A 14,899-nucleotide genomic window follows, 5' to 3' on the forward strand; every position below is an offset into this window, starting at 1 on the left:
ATCACAATTTCTGGCCTCAAATCTTTCATTATCTAACAGAACAAATATTTTGAAAATAAGCAAAACTAAAACTAGATGCCTGCTTGATGGGAAAACATGGGTCAAGCGCTATTTGGACAGTGGGGAAATTAGGAGAAAACATCCTGGGGGGAGCATAGGCTCTCACAGTCTAGGGACCCTGTGTAGTCAGATTCTAACTAAATGACTTGAATCTTACAGTGAGGTGGGGTTTTAGTTGAGAACTATACTGCAAAGAGGGGAAACAATATTTTAGGTATATGGGCAAAGACACAATGGGGAAAAAAGGATCTGATCTACAGAAAAGAAAACTCTAAGTCAATGAAAGTACATGCTAATGCTGTTAGCCATGACTGACCCTTTTGCGACACCACGGACTGAGTCCACCAGGCTCCTCTGTCCATGAGGTTTTCCAGACAAGAATACTGGAGTGGGTAGCCATTCCCTTCTTAGAAGATCTTCCTGACTAAAGGATCAAACCCACATCTCCTGCACGCATCTCCTGCATTTCAGGCAGTTTCTTTACCACTGAGCTATCTAGGAAGCCCAGGTGCTATTTTAGCTACAAAGAAAATCACAAGATGATTTGGGAGAGCCCTTGAAAATGACAATTGGCACAAACATCAATATGTTTTCACTTTCCCGTCTTAAAGTTGGATCCCTCTTTAAGCAGACATCAGAGAATTACTGGGCCAGATCCAGACATTTCTTAGACTACTGCACCAACAAAATCAAGTGAACAGCTATCCAACCTTTTATGAAAAAGGTTGATCTTGTTCAAAGGTTGATCTTCTGATTTTGCTTCACACCAGTCTCTAAAAGGGAAAAGGGCAGGGCCTGAAGACCAGACTGTCCTGACTCAGAACAAAGAGTAACATCTCTTGAAAGACAAACACAAAACCGCTCCAAGTATTAAGGGTGTTGCTTAGGTTTTGGACACAACATTTTCTCATTTAATTAGCCAGACCAGGAAATTCTTACTTGCTATGACAAAGGTTATCAAGTGATTCTTCACCTCAAGTCACACTATTGGTTAAAGTTTACCCATCCCAACTTGTTCAACTAGTTTATTTTAAATCCTTTAAGTATCCTTTCTTTAGTCAGCTGAAAGAATGCCCAGAGTGCCACTCATTTGACGAGAAATCACAAAGCAGCACAGAGGTGGAAGAGTTTGCATTCTCGACAGTGGATGATGTATCAGTAAGTTTAATTTTATTTCATGTTTAAAAGATATGTTTCAAATTTGTGGCTTCCAATTCAGGAATTATTCGGATTTGTGAATTTAATAGTTTTGTTTTTTTTTTTTTTCCTCTACTGCTGGAGAAAATAGTAACATAGTAATGTTAAAACTCTTTATTTCAGGAAATCATGCTAACAATTTTTTTTAACCTGAAAATTCCACATGTTGGATTTTAATTGGGAAATTTAAATTTAATGTAAAAATGACATGATAACAGAGAAAGGGAGGAAAAACACAGAGCCTGAGGTAAAATTGTGGAAGTTTTCAGGCATGGAAAGAGGGAGAAAGTAGTAAAGTGTTTTCTCATCCCAGTTTAGAATGCTGTTTGTGATCTTTCTAAATTATGCATTTAATAGATACACTGAAAATAGAAGAAATATATAAGTAGTATAGGAAGTATCATGTTATAGCCCTTCTTCTGCAATTGATAAATATTATTAAAACTTCAAAAAGCAAATAAGAACTTTAATGTCCTTTGATAAATTCTTTGTCTTTTAAAATAAAAAATTAAAGAACAATATAAGAATAATTTATACATATGCCTATAAAAAGTGAAAAGCAAAAAATAGTGAGGAGTGAATAAATAATCCTAAGATTTTGTTCTTTAGTAGATTTAGAAAGAAATCTACAGAAATAAAGCTTAAATGTCTTAACCTCCATTTCCCTGTCTGATCTATTCTTCATTTTTCTACATTTTCCAAACGTTTCATTTGGAACATTAATTCTTCCTACACAAATATGATGTCAATAAGTACAAACTGCTCAAGGCAATAAAGGAATTACAGATGTCTTTTCCAATGAGTTTTAACTGGAGTTGCACTCTTGTCTTCATTGGTAATAATAGAATAATGTCTATAAAACTCAAATACATGGACCACAATCCCCCCAACAAACTATTTACAATCACTCAAAATGTTCCCCTTTCTCCTTGCTCACCTTAGAGACACAAATTAGGGTTTAGGTGGTTAAAAAAATAAAACAAATTAAACAAATAAAAACAACTTTTCACACTTAATTGATCTTCTCTCTAGAACAGACACACACTAAGATTTTCTTTTCAAATGGACAGTAATATAAACATAGTGATGATACTATTAATATCATAATAACATAGTGATGATACTATACTAAACATAGTGATGATACTATAATATTAATATAACAATATTTTTATTTTTACTTCAAAGTATTTCTAATCTGTAGGGAAATATGATGATTCTATACTAATAATGATAATTCAATTAATCAAATTATTTTTTGCTCTTCAGTATATTTAACTGTCATGTATTTATGCAAGACCTATTTGCTATGCACCATTTTTTGGTATTGAAAAGACGGGAATAAATAAACAGAAAGTTTTTTTTTAATTTATTTATTTTTTATTTGAAGGATAATTGCTTTACAGAATTTTGTTGTTTTCTGTCAAACCTCAACATGAGTCAGCCATAGGTACACATATATCCCCTCCCTTTTGAACCTCCCTCCCATCTCCCTCCCCATCCCACAACTCTAGGTTGATACAGAGCCCCTGTTTGAGTTTCCTGAGACATACAGTAAATTCCCATTGACTATCCACTTTACATATGGTAATGTAATTTTCCATGTTACTCTTTTCATACATCTCACCCTCTCCTCACTTCTCCCCATGTCCATAAGTCTATTCTCTAAGTCTGTTTCTCCATTGCTGCTGTGAAAATTAATTCTTCAGTACCATTTTTCCAGATTTTGTATATATGCGTTAGTATACAATATTTATCTTTCTCTTTCTGACTTACTTCAGTCTATAATAGACTCTAGGTTCATCCACCTCATTAGAATTGACTCAAATGTTTTCCTTTTTATGGCTGAGTAATGTTTCATGGTGTACATGTACCACAACTTCTGTATCCATTCATCTATTGATGGACATCTAGGTTGCTTCCATATTCTAGCCATTATAAATAGTGCTGCAATGAACAATGGGATACATGTTTCTTTTTCAATTTTGGTTTCCTCAGGGTGCCTAGGAGTGGGGTTGCTGGGTCATACGGTGATTTTATTCCTAGTTTTTTAAGGAATCTCCCCATCTTCCATAGTGTCTGTATAAATTTACATTCCCACCAATAGTGCAAAAGTGTCCCCTTTTCTTCACACCCTCTCCAGCATTTATTTTTTGTACTTTTTGATGATGGCCATTCTGACCAGTGTGAGGTGATATCTCATTGTAGTTTTGATTTGCATTTCTCTAATAATGAATGATATTGAGCATCTTTTCATGTGTTTGTTAGCCATCCATATGCTTTCTTTAGAGAAATGTCTGTTTAGGTTTTTTTCCCACTTTTTGATTGGGTTGTTTGTTTTTCTGGTATTGAGTTGTATGAGCTGCTTGTATATTTTGGAAATTAATCCTTTGTCAGTTGCTTCATTTGTTATTATTTTCTCCCATTCTGAGGGTTGTATTTTCACCTTGCTTGTAGTCTCCTTTGCTTTGCAAAAGCTTTGAAGTTTAATCCGCTCCCACTTGTTTTCTTTTGATTTTATTTCCATTATTCTAGGAGGTGGGTCACAGAGGATCTTGCTTGGTTTGTGTCATTGAGTGTTCTACCTATGTTTTCCTCTAAGAGTTAAACCTACAGTTTTTATTCAACTTCTTTTAAGACATGTAAATTTCAATTCTGGTTAAATGTTATAGCTGGTTAATAGAAAAAGAAATCTACCAGAAAGGTAAGGAGAGAAATGAAAGTGATGTAAAGAGACAAAAAAAAAAAATAGACTGAAGTAAAAATCAGAGAAAAGCAAAAGACCTACATCTGGTTAACAGACTAACAAACCATTTAGATCCCTCCATTCTTATTACTTTCCATTTTCAAGGTTTTCAAAATATTCACCTCCAGGACCAAAATCCTTAAAAATTTGACAGTCCCATCCACTATTCAGATAAGTCAGTATGCCCGCTTTACAGATTTTTGCCATATTAGCCTTGGCCTTCTTTGGCTTTGTGTCTCACAGGAATAGTAAAGGATGAGGGTCCTGGGAAAAGTTGGAAGAGCTGTTGTTGAAAAGCTGTCTCTACTCTTTCCATTGATGATCCAGGCTCCAGAGTAATTAAGTCTCAGAGGATTTTTCCATTTGGAATACCCAAACAAACGTTTAGTTGTTCGGTTTTTCTCACCCATGGCCAATATGAAGAAAACATATCTTATTTCACCTTGTGCATGCCAGTACCAAATAGAATGCTTAGGACATGTTAGTTGAACCATTAATCATTCTTCAAATTGATTTGGGACCAATTTCCAACTAACAACTCATCAGCTACTGGTTGTTTGAATATTCTCTGTTATCTTAATATCCACTTACTTGGATTTCATACTACTTTTAAAGACTCCTTTGTATACAGAAATATTTTGTTTACTTGTCTAATGAGCCACTCTGTATTTAGATATAGTGACATATGTGCTGTGCTTAGTCGCTCAGTTGTGTCCGACTCCACGACCCCCTGGACTGCAGCCCACCAGGCTCCTCTGTCCATGGGGATTCTGCAGGCAAGAATACTGGAATGGGTTGCCATGCCCTCCTCCAGGGAATCTTCCCTACCCAGGGATTGAACCAAGGTCTCCAGCATTGCAGGTGGATTCTTTACCACTGAGCCACAAGAGAAGCCCATGAATACTGGAGTGGGTAGCCTATCCATTCTCCAGGGGATCTTCTCAATTCAGGAACTGAACCAGGGTCTCTACCAGGCAAGCCCCATAGTGATATATATATATATAGAGAGAGAGAGACAGAGAGACAGAGACAGAGAGAGAGGCATAAATATATTTCTAATAGTTAGTCCTTTTTTCTTTCCTAAAAATGAGTATCTATGAACTAGATTCCCAGATTATTGCATTCTTACAGTGAAGTTCTGAGTAATATTACATTCCTCTTTACCCCACACAGAAATATTAGAGTCTCTTTCCTTTTTTAAATAAATTTAAGGTACAGTTGACATATAACCTTACAGTTTCAGGTGTGTGATGTAATGATGTAATATTAGTATTAATATATCTTGTGAAATGATCACCACAATGTTTAGTTAACATCTGTCATCATATATAGTTACATTTTTTTTCTTGTGATGAAAACTTTTAAGATGTACTTTAGTAATTTTCAGATACAAAATATGTTATTATTAATTTTGCTGTACATTACATCCTCATAACTTAATTATTTTATAACTAGAAGTTTGTACCTTTTGATCCCCTTCACCCATTTCACCCATCCAACCCCTATTTCTGGCAACCACCTAGAATCTCTTTTCATGTGGTAACACCCATCAGTGAATTTTACTTTCCACAATGATTGTTTAAATGAGGTTTATGTTTTATACCAATAGGCATAAAAGAACTCTGTCAAGTGAAAACATATCAATGTAGAAATCAGGGCCTAATGATTTTAATTTAAAAACCAAACTTGATTTTAAATGAGAGTCTTCCCTCTGCTTCTGTAATAGTACCTTATGTCCTAGGAGTTCAGCATTGTCAGTGTAGTACTAGGAATAGATGTCAAAAAGGTGAGATGATCAATGGCCCCTAAAATGAATAATTAATATCTCTGATGCTTCTTTCAAGTTCAAAAATGCATGTAAAACTTTATCAGAACATAAACACACATATATATATGTATCGTCTTTTTTATAATAGACATTTTTAAAAATGAGTTAAGAAACAAACATATCTTTTTATCTATTGTGTATTTTTTGCAGGAAAATATCATGATAGATTATCCATAATTTAAACCTCTTCTGTTTTAAAATGTTTTTAATCTTGGAATAGTTGACACCCATTTTATAAGAAACACCACAATAATGAACAACCCTCTGGCTAATTTTTGCATACATTCAAAATTGTTTCCTTAGAATAAGTTATTTTCTGCACTGGCACAATTTCTGGAGTACCATCCCATAATTACCAAACTACTCCATTTCCCAAATAATTTTTTTCTCTGAATATTGCCTATGTCCCTGTAAAACTGAAATATAATTGCTCTTCAGGACACAGCATTGTTTCCAGCCCTCTCAAGTAAGAGTTTACTATTGAAGATTTTGTCTTGTCCTCACCTCTTAATGCCACCTCAGATCATTCCTTTCCACATCCCTGTGAACCACCTTATTCTTTTGAGGCTCACGCAGTTCTGCTCGCATGCCTTTCCTTCCTCATCTTTGTCCTCATGGACCCATGATAATGCCTTTTATTTACTAAAGGCTGACACTTGCTTCCCTATATCATTCTTTACTCCAGGTCCTACACTCACCCTAAGTAGCCTCAGTGCCCATGCTGATTGACCTTGAAATCCTACTCATTCATTTCCTTGTCTCATCACTGTAACCTTCTCTGCAAATATTACTCTCATTCCACACCCTAGACTTTGTCATGACTCTCTGAATCATACTTTTGGACAACTATCACTATCCTAACCTTCCTTCTTACAGTCTTAGTTACTTCTAGTGTATAAAGCATCCACTTTTTAAAAATTATTATTCATTGGTTTTCCCAGTCTATGAATTCTTCCTACCCTTCAGCTTGCCACCTCAACCAAACACACACCACACACATACACACACTCCTCTTGGTTTCTCTTGTCATCCTTAAATTCATCAATGGAACAAATTTTTCAATGTCTTAAACACCACTAAATTCTCTTGCCACGTATTTTCCTTCACCATTTATACCTGGATAAATTCTAGAGAGAATATAACTCTGAACAATGGTTCACCTCTGCCAAGACAGAACACTGGGAACGCAACAAATGTGTATGAAATGCCTGTTCATCTGCGCCCTCAGCTCTCATCATTACATTCCCTTACTCTATGCTCTCATTTTCCATAATTACTATTTTCAATTTCTCTAGCCTCCTCAAAATGCCAGTTCTCACCACTTGTCCTCTCATGTTTCTATTTCTAAGATATATTTTGATGATCAATTAGACGAGAATGCCTTCAGCTTCCTTTCCTCAAACCAACCTACCTATATCCATTCATACTCTCAAGACGATGCCTGCAGTTTATTCAAGTTCTCCAATCTATTAGATTGAAGCATATGAAGTTGCCAATATATTACCACTTTTGTCCTACACAAATGGCAATTTTATATGTGTGAACTTAATAGTTCAGAATTCATGATCCTTCAGCTGTGCTGTCAACTCATTCCTCCTCCAAACTTCAGCGTCTCTACAAGCTCCCTGGTGGCTCAGATGGTAAAGACTTTGCCTGTAATTCAGGAGACCTGCGTCTGATCCCTGTGTCCAGAAGATCTCCTGGAGAAGAGAATGGCTACCCACACCAGTATTCTTGCCTGGAGAATTGCATGGACAGAAGGGCCCGGTGGGCTACAATCTATGTGATCCCAAAGAGTCGGACATGACTAAGCAACTAATATTCTCATTTTCACTTTTCAAGTATACTCAAAACTTACATATTCATAAGAAAAAAAATCTTCCATCAACCCCATAACTTCTCTCTCTTCCAATTTATAATTCAACTTATAAAAAATTGTTGATATTCATTGTTTCATTTACTTTCTTCCAGTTATTCCTCAAACCCTTGACATTTTGGTTTGCAACTTTGCTACTCTGTTCCTTCACCTGTTGCAGTCACCATGATCCACTATTATTTAATCCATTGGTTATTCTAAACTGTTATCATGTTTGATTTCCTAACCACATTGGACAACTTGGATCAATTTCTCCTTGAATATCTTTTATCCTTTGTTATCATATCACACTTATCTTCATTAGAGAGTGAAGAGGAACTAAAGAGCCTCTAGAAGAGGGTGAAAGAGGAGAGTGAAAAAGCTGACTTAAAACTCAACATTCAAAAAACTAAGACCATGGCATCTTGTCCCATCACTTCACAGTAAGGCGAAGGGGGAAAAGTGGAAACAATGACAGATTTTCTTTTCTTGAGCTCCAAAATCACTGCAGGTGGTGATTGCAGCCATGAAATTAAAAGATGCTTACTCTTGGAAGAAAAGTTCTGATGAACCTAGATAGCATATGAAAAGGCAGGAATATCACCTTATCAACAAAAATCCATATAGTCAAGAAACTATGGTTTTTCCAGTGGTCATGTATGGATGTGAGAGTTCAACCATAAAGAAGGCTGAGTGCCAAAGAATTGATGGCTTCAAATTGTGATGCTGGAGAAGACTCTTGAGAGTCCCTTGGACAAGGAGATCAACCCTGAATATTCACTGGAAGGACTGATGTCTGAAGCTGCAATACTTTGGCCCCCTGATGTTAAGGGCTGACTCATTGGAAAAGACCTTGATGCTGGGGAAGACCAAAGGCAAAAGGAGAATAGGGTGGCAGAGGATGAGATGGTTAGACAGCATCACCAACTCAATGGACATGAATCTGAACAAACTCCAAGAGACAATGAAGGACAGGGAAGCCTGGTATGCTGCAGTCCATGTGGTCACAAAGAGTTGGACACAATTTAGTGACTGAACAGCAACAAAAGATTATGGAAGGTTAGAGGCCAATGTCAACATGAGAGTGACTGAAAAGATGGTAGGTTCTGTGGATTATAAATCTCAGTGGGATTGAAGTCAGGGTACTAAGGCAGTGAACTAGAAGGATATGTCATGACAATTGAAGAGTTTGATGGCTAAATTAAAATTTAGTTTATGGAGAAATCGAAGCTCTTGGTAATGACAAGATAAAGAGTTTGAGTATGCAGGTGGGCAGCTAAGGTAGAGAGAAGGACAAGGTCACTGGCACAAAAAGCCAGAATATAAAATAGGACATGATCACTATAACAAAATAGCAACAAAGCAGGATAGGAAGCATCAAGGTAGCTGTTAACTGAGTAGGATAGCTGTGAACAGATTAATAGATTTGGCCCTTATAGAAGGCTTTAGAGCAGTACAATACAAGGTTTTCAGAAATGGAAACACCAGGGATTTCCCTGGAGGCTCAGTGATTAAGACTTCAGCTTCCAATGCAGGGGCCGTGGGGTCAACCCCTGGTCAGGGAGCTAAGATTGCACATACCTCGGGGCCAAAAAACAAAAACAAACAAACAAACAAACAAAAAACCCAGAAGTAATATTGCAACAAATTCAATAAAAACTTTAAAATTGGTCATCAAAAATCTTTTTAAACTTGAAAAAGAAACAAACGGAAATGTCAGTCACTGGAGAAAAGGAGGTTAGAAACACAGAGGGAGAGGGGATATTTTAGGCAGAGGGGATGCTGTGAGTAGAACAGGGGTGTGTGGCTGTAAGAAAGAGAATAGCACATGTGAAGGGAAGTACTGTGCATTAAGAACCCAAAAGTGCTGAGAGAACAGCATCGAAACATGTATATTATCAAGTGTGAAACAGATCGCCTGTCCAGGTTGGATGCATGAGACAAGTGCTCGGGGCTGGTGCACTGGGATGACACAGAGGAATGGGATGGGGAGGGAGGTGGGAGGGGGGATCGGGATGGGGAACACATGTAAATCCATGGCTGATTCATGTCAATATATGGCAAAAACCACTACAATATTGTAAAGTAATCAGCCTCCAACTAATAAAAATAATTGGGGGAGGAGGGGGAGAACCCAAAAGTGAGTTAGACACAGCAAATGAAAAACATTTTTTTTAGAAAAATGTAAAGCGTATCAACATCCCTCCCATATTACTGCCCACTGGGTTACTATAAACCCTCAGAATTAATAACACCTTGCCATGGACTTCAGGGACCCCATGATTTGGTCCTTGCTTGTCTATCTACCTGAACCTTTTCTACATTTCCCTGGACCCACTGTGATCCAACACACTATGTTCATTTCTCCCTGGAGCTCAACAAACTCACTCCTGTTCCAGCTCTAGGAACTTGTTACCACCTGGTTGCTCTTTGCCCAGTTCTTCTAGATGTTTCCTCACTATTTACGTCTTAGCTCAAAGGGCATCTCTTTAGTGATGATTCCTTAAACACCCTCTCCCCCCTTGCTTCCAGTCACTCGATATTCATCAGTGTGTTTTACTTTCATGAGTTGAATCTTACTCTTTGGCTTGTTTAAGTATTTCTTGAATGAATGAATGAATATTAATCTAAAGAGTACAGTCTACATAATGATAAACATCTGAGAGTTTTTATACAAGGGGATCACATTAGTAGAGCTGTATATTTAGAAGACAGTTCTCACTGTAACACTGTAGAATGTAAATATTTGGTAGGAAATCATTTGGAGATAAAGAGATCTATTAATGGCCACTGTGCTTGTTCAGATAAGACACAATGAATGCCTAAGGTTGGATGGTATTAAGCAAATGGGAAAAAGACAAATAGGAAAGACAATTCAGCAGTGACTGATGAGGTAAAGGAGTTATTGAGAGGAAGATGTCTGTGATTTCAGGTTTCAGAGAATGGGTAATCTAGAAAACTGTGAATAATAGTTAATACATATATTTGCTTTCTTTATGTGGTTAAAAGGTAAAGGGAAGTAAAAGGTGATGGGAATAAGAAATGAACAAACTCAAGTGGAAAAAGAGTGATATAAGAATGAGTCAGAAGAAACTAGAAGGTAGAAAAGATAAAAACCACTGTGCTGTGCTGAGTCACTCAGTTGTGTCTGACTCTCTGTGACCCGGTGGACTGTGGCTCTCCAGGCTCCTCTGTCTACGGCTCTGTCCATGTCTTCTCCAGACTAGAACACTGGAGTGGGTTGCCATGCCGTCCTCCAGGGGCTTTTCCCAACCCAGGGATAGAACCCAGGCCTCCAGCATTGAAGGTGGATTCTTTACCAATGAGCCCCCCAGGGAAACCCCAAAACCACTACAGCACAGCAAAGAAAATATGACCATATTCAACTCTTTGATATATATGCAAAGAAATGAAAACATGTGCATACAAACTTTGGGCATTAATGTTCATAGAACCATTATTTATAATAGCCAAAAGTAGAAACAATTCAAATGTCCATCAGCTGATGAATACATAAATAAATCATAGTATATCCATAAAGTGATGTCGCTCAATCCTGTCTGACTCTTTGCAACCCCATGGACTGTAGCCTACCAGGCTCCTCTGTCCATGAATTTTCCAGGCAAGAGTACTGGAGCGGGTTGCCATTTCCTTCTCCAGGGGATCTTCCCAACCCAGGGATCGAACCCAGGTCTCCCGCACTGTAGGCAGATGATTTACCGTCTGAGCCACCAGGGAAGCCAAATATCCATAAAATGGAATACTATTTGACAATAAAAAGAAATGAAGTTTTACCTTTCATTATGGAAAACCGTATGGAGGTGATACATGCTACCACATTGATGAATTTTGAAAATACTACATTAAGTGAAAGAAGATAGATAACAAAGACTTCATATGATTTTATTTATGTGAAATATCCATAATAAACAAATCCACAGAGACAGAAAGTAGATTAGTGGTTGTCTAGAGTGACGGGGTTAGGGGAAAACAGAGAATGACTATGAATGGGTATGGAGTTTCTGTTTGGGGTGATGAAATGTTTGAAAATTGATTGCGATGATGGTTGCACAACTTTTGTGAACACACTGAGACAAAGTTGAACTGCGTACTTTAAGTGAGTGAACTGTATCGTATGTGAATTACATCTCAATAAAGCTGTTAAAGAAATAAAGGAAGGAAAGAGATGACAAGAAAGAAGGCCGGAAGACACCAAAAAATTCTAGAAGCTCCAAAGGGTGTTTTCATTAAGTATAAAAGCTCCTGAGAGCTATTGTTCACTGAAGCTGCCAGGTACCTGCCTCTCACCATCCTCCAATTTGGCATTCAGGAGACCTCTCCAGCAGTATCAAACAGTTCCTTCAGTAATTCTTTATGACTCAAATCCTCAGTTAATTGTCTTCTCATGTTTTAAACTTTATTTTTTCAAATAAAACTATCTCCCAATGCTCAGATATAGTGACAGAACTCTTTCATTAGGAAGGATTTGTAGCTAACACATTAGGACATATTTCAATGTTTAGAGAAGCCCTGTGTCCTTGTGGAGGTCAAAATTTGTTGGTAAATATCAGTAGGAAGAGACCTGATTAAAGATAAATGATGCTTAATTGAAAACATTAGTAGGAAATCAGGAAAATGTACCGAAAAAATTGAAGCCATAGTGGGTGGGAAGTACTCCGCCAGCTGATCTTCTTCAACAGCCCAGGTCAATGGCATATGTCCTCTTTTTGGTTTTCATCAGGCTTTAATGACCTCAGGGTTCTAAAATTCCCTTCAAGGAACAGCTTCTCATAGAAATTCACTATGTAAATTTGCATTAATGAGCAGAGCTCTGAAGAGTAACACTCTCTGACTGTGTTTATTTCTTTTTGAACTCTTATCAACTAAAACACTAATTATTTTAATTACATTTTAATTATGACATCCATCAACTTTTTATTTATGAAACATTATATCTCTCTTATTTGTGTTATGTGGGGTTATATAAACAATACACACAGCTTGCCAAACATGAAGCATAAAAGAAAGCACAAATCACTTAATCTTTTACACAACCTTGAATAAGTCTGTCTACATCACAGATTTAATGAAAGTCTCATAATATCCGGTGGTACAATTGAAATGATGATCATCATCATTGTTCAGCCACTGTTATTATGAGTAATAACTCCACTTCCTACTGATACTTGCATAACAACTTTCTTCCAGAGTTATTCCGTCTTCCTCAGGTGATGAATTAAAACCCCAGCTAGATGATTCATTTATATTGTTTTGCCTTGAATTTTCCCATACCCATTATTTTTGCTCAGTAATTCTTTCCTCATGGATGCTCACCATGTGAGCATCAAAATATGTTCACCACATAATGTCTACTTCTGAATCCTATGATTTCTCTTGAAGGCTCTGAAGTCCTTCCTCAACCCAGATAGAATGATTCTACCTTCTGGAACTCTCCACGGGGAAAATCAGGGCTTTGCTATGCTAGTCTCCCAAGCTGCTTCCCTATCTCTGTATATTTTGTGCCTAGTGTCGTCACTCAGATTCTGATGTCCTGGACACCAGTTCTCACCTTTTTCTTTCATGAACAGCACATCCACCATCTAGTATAAACTTTCCACCAGCTCACTCCACTCCATTTATGTACAAACTCCTTGCTAACATTTTCAGTTGCTTTCGATAATAAAAATAAGAGAATAATCCAAACTTCTAAGTCCTCACCTTGTTTTAGATACAGTTCTAAGTGCCCTTTCATACATTAACTCATTTAATATTTTCAATAAATCCCACAAGGTGGGTATTATTACTTTCATCTTACCATAAGGAAGCTGAGGCACAAAGAAGTTGAATGACTGTCCAAGGTCCTGCAGTGAAGAGTCAGGATGAAAACTCAGGTCGGCTGGCTGCAGAAACTACACTCTTAACTGCTCTGCTGGGCAACCTCTTTCAGAGACCAGAAGCCCTTCAAATCATGTGGTGGCTGCTGTGCAGCAAAATCACTTTATTCCTCATGTTTGAATTACTGGGCTTCCCACACGGTGCAAGTGATAAAGAACCCACCTGCCAGTGCAGGAGATATAAGAGAGATAGGTGGGTTCGAACCCAGGATCAGGAAGATCCCCTGGAGGAAGGCATGGCAACCCACTCCAGTATTTTTGCCTAGAGAATCCCATGGACAGAGGAGCCTGGAGACTTACAGTCTATGGGGTCACAAAGAGTAGGACACAACTGAAGTGACTTCTCATGCATGCACATTGATTCACTGACTGACAACATTTTGATTAAATAAAGCATTTGAAAAAGCTCCAGGGAAAATAACAGATGCTCAGAGAGCCACGTAAGGTGAAATAACCTGAAGATGTACCTTAGTAAAGGTTGTACATTGAAAGGGAATGGTTGATAATGAAAAGAGAAGGATAAGTTCTTTCTATTCTGAGGTTTGGTTGAATACCTACCCATGAGATAGTCTGGATAATGTGTTTGTGAGTGCTAAGTCACAACTGACTCTTTGCAACCCTATGGACTATAGCCCACCAGGCTCCTCTGTCCATGGGATTTCCCAGGCAAGAACATTGGAGTGTGTTGCCATTTTCTCCTCCAGGGGATCTTCGTGACCCAGGGATCAAACCTGTCTCTCCTGAATTGGTAGGCAGATTCTTTACCACTAGTGTCACATGGGAAGCCAGTCTGGATGATAAGCCCCCTCAGAATTTAAACAAAAGTAGAGAGCGTCAAAGGATGAGATGGCTGGACGGCATCACCGATGTAATGAACATGAACTTGGGAAAACTCTGGGAGGTGGTGAGGGACAGGGAGGCCTAGCACACTGCAGTTCATGGGGTCGCAAGGAGTCGGACACGACTGGATGACTGAACAACAAGAGGAGGGATTAAAAGGATGACACTTTTCAAAAATATTTTGACTCTTTGTGAAAGGCTTTCTAAAGCCTGCTGAAAGGATAGCTTTTGTCACTGCTCATCTTCACTTTGATGTGAATGCCTCAAAGGTGAGGTCACTTAAATTTTTCTTTTGTTTGGATGTCAAAGGCTTTTCTTTTTTTTTTTTTTTTCATTTATTTTTATTAGTTGGAGGCTAATTACTTTACAATATTGTAGTGGTTTTTGTCATACATTGACATGAATCAGCCATGGATTTACATGTATTCCCCATCCCGATCCCCCCTCCCACCTCCCTCTCTACCCGATCCCTCTGGTTG

General features: G+C 37.7%; 1 protein-coding gene across 1 annotated transcript in view; it reads left to right on the forward strand.

Moving 5' to 3' along the window:
* The first annotated feature begins 1,147 nt into the window (after nucleotides 1-1,147).
* Nucleotides 1,148-14,899, forward strand: part of LOC122696179 (transmembrane protease serine 11G-like) — a 34,003-nt gene continuing 20,251 nt past the window's right edge. The window contains exon 1 of the mRNA XM_043905858.1: nucleotides 1,148-1,218. Within this exon, the coding sequence (XP_043761793.1) occupies nucleotides 1,208-1,218 (11 nt within the window). The 5' untranslated portion in view covers nucleotides 1,148-1,207. The remainder of the gene's footprint in view (nucleotides 1,219-14,899) is intronic.

This window comes from Cervus elaphus, chromosome 6, assembly GCF_910594005.1.
Source record: "Cervus elaphus chromosome 6, mCerEla1.1, whole genome shotgun sequence".
Lineage (NCBI taxonomy): Eukaryota > Metazoa > Chordata > Mammalia > Artiodactyla > Cervidae > Cervus > Cervus elaphus.